We start from the raw sequence: 10,845 nt of genomic DNA, 5'->3' as shown, positions 1-10,845 counted from the left end.
TTGTTCAAATTAAATAACATTGCCGGGGCAATTATTAGCACACACATCATTTGGTAAAGGAAAATGGATGAATTAAGCAATATTGAAAATAATGTAGAGTGGACCCCATTTCAGACTCTTGAGCTCGAAAAATAACCAGACCTCATTTTAGACCAATGGGGAGAATGACATGTAAGCTTACGTTTAGTCAAATAAAGGGGAGTAGCCCCCCCCCCCCCTCCTATGTTGCTTCGATCGGATACGAACTGTCGAATATAAATGAGAGGATCACATTTTACTTTTAATTCTTTGTATTACATGTGCATCTAATTCTGCATTATTTTGTGATTTTGGCAAGATTCCATCGCTGTCACCAATTGCTGCAACATCCCACCGCTGCCACCATTGTAATGTAATAATAAATCGCTATAGTTGTGGTATGAAAAAGGAGTGGGTTTCGATCACAGGGGTGAAGGGGAAGAGTGTGGTAAGATATTGGGATAATGTGGTGGAATGGGGATGGAATTGGGATATTATGTTGGCATATGTACGTATGTCCCGTTGTCCCCTTGTAATTACTGGAGACTCCTATTCCTATTAAATATCTGAACACATGCATATATAATTTCGGTTCATTTTGATTACCATATATGGTACGACATTCAAATACTAGTATGTTCAATGCAAATATCGTCCAACCACCAAACTAATGAGAGTACGGACATGTTAAAACAGTGAATGTAATTCAAATACAACTTATGTCCGATTAACTTCAAATACTGTAGCATTTTTTTTGCGTTGCATCAAATCATGGAGCTACCTCAACAACGATCAAACTTAGAAAGAAATCGCCCATTTAATATACATAACAAGTAATCGATTCAATGCACTGATCATGATCATCAGTAAATTTTAAAGCGTACATTATGCAATAGAATTTCTAAGGTCACGACACAGACAGATGTCCTCATTGAATGAATCCCACCTATTGACTGAAATAAAAAGACAACCACCATATTCCATATCAAAGGATGCGACAGTTCAATTTGGCTACAATACTTGGTAGTGTTGTCCCAGGAATTTGAATACAAAGTTCACATGCTCACTACGTCTACGTCTGTAAGCACTGTGAAGTAGATTGATGCATCGATTCGGCCAAATAAAGAATAGTGTGTTTCCGATAACTCGATCGACCTTAGTTTAAGTCCCGACCCTCGACATTTTTTGCAGAATTTTTAAAGGTAGAATGGTAACAAGATACTTTATTTCCGTGTACAGCTTTATGCCTTTGCCTTTCTGTGGTCACTTATACAAATTGTATTCCAGAGAGAAAATAGGTCTTTTTAGACTATAACAGTACAGTCTGCATAACATGTTCGTCTACTTAATATAACTGTCTTCATTTACTTTTATAAATCATTAAACTCTCACGGAAGCATTTGTGACCAAAGAGTATCTTATTTTGGGGTCGAAGTAATGTTTAAACTTTAAAGTAAAATAAAATAAAATTCCAACATACCTACCCTATTTCCTGAAGGCATGTCGGAAACAAACAAACATCAGATTGTGTTGAACTGTGTAGATGACGAGCGAGGCTGTGGACACATGACGAGAATGTGGACACATGACGTGCATACAAAACTGGTAGCTTGTTTATTGGTGTTTCAATTTTGTGTCGTAGTATTGGTCGTGATTTTTCATTTTTGTATGAAATATGCATTTTTGTGCCAAATGAAATGTACCAAATGTAAGCTTACATATACTATGTATGTATGTATGTATGTATGTATGTATGTATGTATGTATGTATGTATGTATGTATGTATGTATGTGTGTGTGTGTGTGTGTGTGCGTGCGTGCGTGCGTGCGTGTGTGCGTGCGTGTGTGATGTGATGTGATGTGATGTGATGTGATGCGTATTTTCCGGTGAGAGATTATCTCCCCCAAAAATACCACTCCCAATGCAAAATTAAATTCAGAAAAAAAAAAGTTTTCGTAACATTGGCACTGGCATGAATTCACCTGAGGTAGTCATGGTAACGAGAAGTCAAAGAGGTACAAAATGTGGTCAAAGTGTCCTCCTTTACGCCACACGTGACGTACCTCTAAATATCGAACCACGCTAAGGTGAGTCATACATACGTCACACCAATCTAGTAATGACGTTTTGGATCCCTGCATGAGGTCAGTAGACCTGGGTACAGTCATATGGAGAAACCACTGACAAGGCCATTCCCGTACCACGAAGATCAATCAGTACAGTCCCAGGGAGGCGTAGCACCAGTCAGGTATGTAGTATTTTGTGATTTAGTCGACTAAAAAAAAGCTTACGTACGATAATACCGGTGCTTTTAGAATTAAATTGTTTGTTCATTTTGACATCGAATGGAATCGTGCGGAAAGCCACACACCTTTACTTTAGTCGAAAGACTCTAATGTTATTCTGAATATTAAATTATATTTTGTATTGTACATGTCCACAAGTATTGCAAGGTATTACAGCCATTATATGACAGCACATTGTAAACATACATCGATAAACCGCCGCGCGGCGACCGAGGTATTATTTGTTGAGCGCCATTGCATTGTTTTCACGCACTATATATAGCGCCTATGTATAAAAAGAGAAAGAATTCCGTGAACTTTGACCTTTGTACTCCTAGCTGTACCACAAAGAGTACTACCAAAAAAGTCTTTGCAAAATAGACAATGAATTTTACGTTTGGTCACTGAATGTGAATACAAATGCAACCCTAGGCACGCCATACTATTGATCTCAACAAAAATTCTTGATTTTGTGCTCTAATGTGCTCTAATGTTGTCTAAAGTTCTGCGTAGGTAACTAGTAATGGTAAACGAACATGATCTCTAAATAAATAATATATCCACACAGTAGGGGGCGCTATATCAATAACGCAAATGAAACTAAAATCAAAATCTTTCTTGTTTCAGAGAAATTCTAGTCGCGCATTGAAATTCCAGGTATTTTAGAACGTAAACATAAGTTGATGGTGGTCCGATCATGCGGATCGTGTAACAATGAGAATATTTACATGTCCACACAAACAAACAAACAACCAAACAACCAATCAATCAACCAACCAACCAACCAACCAACCAACCAAACAAACAAACAATATAGTAAAAATACATGTAGTATAAATTAGTATATCTGTTCTTTTATCAGTTTATCAAACCCGACGTCACCACCAGAGGGAGCTACAACGATGAGTCAAGGTGCCCAATCAGCAGTTATCAATCCACCGTCACGGTGCACCCTACCTGCACCTCCACAATACCACACATTACAGGAACCGCACTCACTCCCGTCAAATTTTGACTCAAGTGACGTAAGGAATTCTTAAAACTATCACTATGGTGTTCTTGTATGGCCCGTTTATTGTTCATTTTAATTGACCTAGTAACTTTTTAAAATTAATTCTATAACTTGCTTACTCGCAATGTGTTTGTTTTCTGATTAACAAATATACTACGAACGCTGTGAAGTTTTGACTACGTTTAAACTTTAACATTACTTCGACAACTGTGAATGTGACACGAGTTCTACATTTTTATGTGCCCTGCATCGGGTGACAAGACTATAACTAAACCTATAATTTCTAAAAATTCTCTAAAAACATTCTCATTACTCATATTAGTAAAACTTACATGTATGCACTGACTGTACTGGTGGTATTGATATTATGACCCCAAGCACTTTCAGAAATATTCGAACTAAATCCGGCTTGTAAATTACCACAGAAAGCAAGTGACTTGCATGTACAAATCAAATGATCAACGGGTGAATAAACTGAGTATCGAAGTAATTTATCTTTTCCCTTCTATCAGATATTAAAACGATCGAATTACATCACTGTTTTCATTTCAAATCTTTTTTGAATACTTTCAGATGGAGGTTCTCGAGGGTTATGAAAGCGTGGGAAGTCCCTTACAACCACCACCAAGTTACGAAGAAGCAATCTCTGAGAGACCTTCATCACAACACATAAAGTAAGGCAATCTCTCTCTCTCTCTCTCTCTCTCTCTCTCTCTCTCTCTCTCTCTCTCTCTCTCTCTCTCTCTCTCTCTCTCTCTCTCTCTCTCTCTCTCTCTCTCTCTCTCTCTCTCTCTCTCTCTCTCTCTCTCTCTCACACACACACACACACACCGTCTACATTTTTCTCGTCGCCCTTTCTCTGCCCGTATTTATCTATAGCTTCGTTTCATTCTCTCCACCTCTCTCATTCAATGGGAACGTTAACACACGTATCCATGGATATCATGGGTCCTCCGAATGGGAATAAACTTATACCATTTCGAAGTCCGGTCAGCTTTTCAATTTTTTAATAATCTTTCACACACGACTTTTATAGATCTTTAAACATTTACACATACACCTTGTACTTGTCAAACAGCTATCCAGCCATTACTGATGAAGATGTACGTGAAGCACTGCTCCAACACATCAACGAGAACTGTTGTTGGGGCACAACAGCTGCTACTGAAATGAAAATACATGATATACAAACTAATAGCGCTTTTCACGTGAGTATGATTGTATATGACATGATGGATGAGGCGTTGTTCCTCTGGGAAAAAACCACCACCATTTATATTAATGGCGAATTGTATCCAGGACTTAAACAGATTGATGAAATGATATACGATTCGTAATACATCTATTAATCTACTAAGCTTTGTAGCTATGGAAACAAATCAATTCTTTGTCAAAGTCATGTAGGATATATTATATAAAATACTTAAGTAAAGCGAAAACCACGTTTGATGAATGTCAAGGCATACTAGTCAGCATATTATGTGTAATTCTTCAAGATCTAACTCAAAGACCTACAACGGTTATATAATCTATATACTCATAGACAAATCACCCATTAAATAATTTAGAAACATTTCCTATATTTCCTGGCATCGCTGGAATTTAGACTGGAATCACCGCATGTTTGTGTGAAGTTAAATTATATATAATAAATGTTTGACTGCAAGAGTCATCGACTATGATGTTGCACAGAGTACAGTCAAGAAGAACACAAATTGATATAAATTTAATGAGCTGACTTTTTTGTATGTTTTTATGTTCGAATTCTCAGTACACTTTGGAAACTTTCACGGAGGGTAGAGCAACAAATTGGGTATACGAAGCTTACGTAGGTAAGAATCTATTAAATTCTATTATTGGCTTACGTTTTTTTTTAAACTGAGTGTTTATGTTTTATTGTTTATCACATATGATGATCTTTATGTCTAATATTTGGACTGATTTTGGTTAATTTCACTTTACATGTATTATTGTAGTAAACATTTGAATTTCGATCATGGATTTGTTTGGCTAATTTTGACTAATTCTGTATTTTGACACAGGGCAAGCCATTGATTCGCCGTCGAACGGTCCCCCACCAGGTCCGTGGGAAATAAACGTAGAACCTTCGGAGATGTTTGACAACAGTGAAACTTACCTGGAAGTGCCACATACTGCCAGTATTAAGGTGAGAATGGGCAGGTTAAATATGATATCACGGTCCCTTGTAAGCCGAGGATAGGTTCGATTTTAATACTGACACTTCGTGAGGTACGGTGCGGGTATACATGATGCTACCCCCACGGTATACAAATACCATTTATTTATTGACCTAATCTTTCACTTATAATTATATTCATACTACTGAGATACTTGGCAAAATGTACTATAATTCATAAGAGAGAACCGACCATCAGTTCATAAGCGACTGGGGCTCAAATCAATAACATACATGTAGGTCAACAATCCGGGATATTTGGAGTACAATGTACATACAAGTTGTTCTCATATGTCACTAATAATTAAGTACATACGATTCAACCACACATTTCGTTGATCAACATCAACAACTCTCACATAGTGATACCCATTCCATGACCAAAACATTTATGAAAGAGGAACACCACTCCAGGAAATAAGGTTTCCGGGGAGTCATTTCATAATTTCAGGTCACATGAATTTTGTGCGATTGCCAAGAAACATGAATTTGAAGCTTTTATTTCACAGTCATTGTCTATCTAGTCCACATGTCCTAGAAGTGGTCCAGTGTAACCTCTTCGGAGTTAGCAGGCATGAGTATGTATCAGATGAACAACGACTCTCCAGAATCTCAAGTTTACGAAATACCTTTGTGTTCCATTTTAAGGAATGTTCTGAGATGAAACAAACTTGTATTTGCAGACACAAAGTATGCGATAAACCAAATCATCAAATAATTCACAGTGTCTGAAGAATGGCGATGTGATGTTCCTGTAATATTGTATATAAAGAATATGGATTTCGTACACGTGCCAAATTTATGGAAACCCGTATTTAAAAAAAAAATTACTTGAATATTTTCATTTTCTCCAATTGTTCCTTTCAGTTCATGAAAACGGCGGATACTTCCTGTATAGTACATATTGTACTAGACTAAGTTTATTTTCCTATGAAATGAGCTTTCTTTCCTCCGTTTGATTTTCAGAATTGTCATTATTGCACTGGTAGGGGTAAACTACGGTGCGGAGCCTGCAAAAGTGAAGGAAGGGTGAGTTTCCAAGTACAAAACATTGAGAGAATTAGTGTGTGTGTACGTACAATACAATTTCTTTCCTTCTTGATTTCAAAAGGACCAGGAACATGCTAGGATGCATACTGTGTCCTATACAAACGTTTGAAGACAATTTCGACAATCAGCTTTTTTATGCGGAATCACAGGCCACTATATTTTCCATCATGATCTGAGGTGAAATATGTGGAGCGCCATCAAACAACGTTGTTTTTACCTTTCCATGTCTTTTGTTTCTATTAATTACATGTCGGAATTATTACTGAAGTGATCCTAAAAAACCTTGCGCAAGAGTGCGTCTGTCTGTCTGTCTGTCTGTCTGTCTGTCTGTCTGTCTGTCTGTCTGTCTGTCTGTCTGTCTGTCTGTCTGTCTGTCTGTCTGTCTGTCTGTCTGTCTGTCTGTCTGTCTGTCTGCCAGCCTGCCTGCCTGCCTGCCTGCCTGCCTGCCTGCCTGCCTGTCTGTCTGTCTGTCTGTCTGTCTGTCTGTCTGTCTGTCTGTCTGTCTGTCTGTCTGTCTGTCTGTCTGTCTGTCTGTCTGTCTGCCTGCCTGTCTGTCTGTCCTTTCATTCCGTGTTGTGCATAGGGTTCGATTAACACGTGTCTTTTAGTCTGTACGATAAAGTGGCATTTTCATACTGTAACATTCGCAATGTCGTTCCGCCCTCATCGGTCTACTCAACCGTATTGTCCGATGCGTGAGGGCGCCCCGACATGGTGCAACTTACAGACTAACCCATCAACTACATTGAACGACTTTGTCTGACTAACATAATCTTTTTATTTTCAGCAAAAATGCCCATATTGTGCAGGTTTGGGCCATCATTCACATCATACTAATGCAGATCGTACAGTCGAAGGATACGCAATATGTGGCACGTGTGCAGGCACTGGACATCGAACGTAGGTTTCACTATAAATTCGAAATATAAGGAAATAAATGAAATCTACTCTAAGCGAAACTCAACTCAACTCAAAAATGTTTCCAAAAATTCTGGCTATAGCCCCCCCCCCCCCGAACCATGAACAAGAGTGATAACAAACTTTAGCGAGATTTGAATAACTTTGAATTTCATGATACGAGGAGCTTTACACCATTCAGTTACGCCATTGGCTGCAGTATACGAATACATTACAGTGTCTACATATATTTACTGAACAAAGAACACGATCGAAGTTATTGATTGATTGATTGATTGATTGATTGATTGATTGATTGATTGATTGATTGATGCATCTATATACAGTTGTACCTGTTTATCTATTTTCAGTTGTATGTCCTGTAGTGGTAATGGCTACCATCCATGCCAAGTGTGTCAAACGAGAGGCAAACTTAAATATTATATCAGACTAACCATCAAATGGTAAGGAAAGAGAGGTTCATTATTTCTCACATTATTTAGGGCGCCATCTGCAAATACAAGGGAGGAGGGCTGGGGAATTCAGGCCCAGGCTGTTGCGTAAAATGTGACCCCTCCCCCGATTCCGCCGTGTTAATAAGTGGTTCATCTGTCTAAAATGTGACCTTTCCCCTGGTAAAATGCCAATTTTGCAGCCCTGGGATGTAGAACTGGTGGCAGTGGTGGGATGCTAAAAATCACAAAATAATGCCAAGTTAGACAATACAATGAGTCAAAGTAAAATCTTGACCCTCTCCTCGTCCCATTTTCCAAAATTCGTCTTTCTCGCGAGAACCGATTTGTAAAAAGTGACCAACCTCTTATAATTCCCCTGGCCCTCCCCACTGGTAATTACTGGAGGCTCCCTTACTTCAGACTAGCCACACCTGACGTAACCATATTCGTAAAACTATAGGCACTGTATCTTTACGGGTAGGTCGATGAGGGCGCCCCAACATGACCAATCTTGCAGACAAGAAGTATACAGATATTACAATACTGCTCAAGAAAGAATTAATCTAGATTTCTGGATTATTGCTAATAATTGTCCATACAATTCGTCAGTCTTCTCATAACAGTCATTACTGTCTGCTCTCTTTTCGTCTTAAAACCTATCGACATTTTAATACTGTTTATATTTCGTCATAGGATTAACCATACAGATGATCACGTGGTAGACAACCTGTCTCTGGTTCCTGGAAACTTAATACGTAAGGTTAACGGACACGAGGCGTTTAAAGAGGAGAAAGAAAGGGTAGGGCGAACCTTGTACAAACTATGGTGGGGTTTCTGTAACATGGATATCCATAAAGCAATTGCTCGAAAGTTAAATTTTTAAGCAAATAATTTATTAGATTAATTTTGAGCTTGTTCAACATACGAAATCAGGAATCTCTCACAACATGCACACGAACAACAACAACAACAACAACAACAACAGCAGCAGCAGCAACAACAGCAACAACAGCATCAACAACAACAACAACAACAACAACAACAACGGTACATCTGTTTGGATATAGAATCTACGACTTTGAAAGCAAGTTATGGAACTGCAACCGGTTCTAGATTTAATAGCTCACAGATTTGGCTCTTCGTGACTATGTCGTCCGGTGCTGTGTTGGTTGGTCACGTCTCTGGACTCGTCCAAAATTTGAACTGGTAACCTGGCTCAGATCTGCATGTTTATCTTATGATTTTCAGGTCTGGCCGATAAGTAATTTTCCTGACAATAAAATCAACTCAGCATCACGTCAACTCATCGAAAGGCACAGGACTGCCTTTCCATCAGAACGAATTTTGATGCAGGTAAATCTCAGGCGAACGTTTCTCTTTACAGAATACTTCATACCATATATTCAACGATCATTTGCCCTTATATACATTATAAGCATAAACATTCTCATCACTTGGTAAATTTTAGACTTAAATATTCGTCGCTGTGTACCCCTATACTGACTCGTGAAATGGCAGCGCCATCAACGACGAATAGTCCATTCTAGGCGAATTCAGACTACACAAAGTTGTGCTTTGACGAAGCCGAAATGTGTCATACTGTCGATGTATTGTTTATCTCTTTTTGTTTTCAACCAACATTTCATTTAATAATATCGTTCACTTTACCGTCGGGAAAATCTTGTGACCTTCAACTTTAATATACGCCATCTCCACTAATTTCAATGCAGCTGATTATTATTCAGTTTAACATACAATAAAATAAACAAGAAACATTTGTTTTAAAATAAAAAAATTTAAATAAAAATTTAAAATTTGAAATAAAAAAAATAAAAATTTAAAATTTATTCCAATCCATAAATATTTCATTGTATATACCCTCAGACCACTATAGCTATATGGTGGTCTGAGATATACGATAGCTACAGGTGATGTTCTAACTGGTTTACAAAATATGTATTGTTTGTTTTTCAGCGTCATCGTGTAAGAATCATACCACTCACTAAAGTTCAATGTAGCTGGCATAGTCAAAGCGTCAACCAGGGATTCACTTATTGTGTCTATGGTTTTGAAAACAAAGTCTATGCGCCTGAATACCCTCTTCAGTATTGCTGGGGCTGTGATATTTTGTAGAAGACGAACAATCCATCACATCATGTGTGCATGCACTCCACTGTGAGGATGATGTTTAAATGCGAGCAGAAGGCTATAATTAGATACACATAGTTCTCAGTTCTCACTGAACAAAGTGACAAGTGTGCCAAACTTCTCTGGCCCTTTTGTCAATCTTTCTTTCTAGATCTGTCTGTCTGTCTGTCTGTCTGTCTGTCTGTTTCCTCTCTCTCTCTCTCTCTCTTTCTCTCTCTCTCTCTCTCTCTCTCTCTCTCTCTCTCTCTCTCTCTCTCTCTCTCTCTCTCTCTCTCTCTCTCTCTCTCTCTCTTCCTCTCCTTCTTTCTTAGTGCGTTTTTGATATAAATATATTCCAGACTACTCCAATTTATGCCAAAACATTATCGTATCGTATCTTGGGCATTAACCGATCACTACTTACAGAGGGAGGTTGTGTCTCATTGCCCTCTTGTGAAAGTACTCTAGGGAGAACACCTTATCAAACTTCGCAGCCGGCCACATAATTTTATAACTCTATTATACAGTGAAACTGTATGGTTATTTGATGTTCAATTTGAAACAGCTGTTCAGTGTCTTTGAATAACTCTACATCAATGTGAGATTTTGACCATCAAGTCTTCCTCTCAAAACTATTTACAGAAATCTTTCACAGTTGTTGAGATCAGCCGTAGATAGTGCAGTACTCTCACTTTATGTGGTAAAGAATATCTGCAAAGCAATATTTTGATGCAGACATTGTAATGTTTTACACTTAGTCCCTTTTTGTGTGCTGTTATTCTCTTTACTTTATTGCAATTTTT

General features: G+C 38.1%; 1 protein-coding gene across 1 annotated transcript; it reads left to right on the top strand.

The window, feature by feature from the left end:
- The first annotated feature begins 2,155 nt into the window (after positions 1-2,155).
- Positions 2,156-10,251, top strand: LOC144440777 (protein SSUH2 homolog). The gene is made up of 12 exons (XM_078130159.1): positions 2,156-2,267; positions 3,167-3,329; positions 3,890-3,990; positions 4,395-4,524; positions 5,088-5,148; positions 5,359-5,483; positions 6,480-6,542; positions 7,351-7,463; positions 7,832-7,924; positions 8,609-8,714; positions 9,164-9,268; positions 9,890-10,251. The coding sequence occupies exons 1-12, from the start codon at positions 2,188-2,190 to the stop codon at positions 10,046-10,048; spliced, it is 1,299 nt and encodes a 432-aa protein (XP_077986285.1). The 5' UTR covers positions 2,156-2,187; the 3' UTR covers positions 10,049-10,251.
- The last annotated feature ends 594 nt before the right edge of the window (positions 10,252-10,845 follow it).

Source organism: Glandiceps talaboti, chromosome 1 (genome assembly GCF_964340395.1).
Source record: "Glandiceps talaboti chromosome 1, keGlaTala1.1, whole genome shotgun sequence".
Lineage (NCBI taxonomy): Eukaryota > Metazoa > Hemichordata > Enteropneusta > Spengelidae > Glandiceps > Glandiceps talaboti.
The sequence above is the reverse complement of the archived record's forward strand: the minus strand, read 5'-3'. Positions and strand labels throughout refer to the sequence as shown.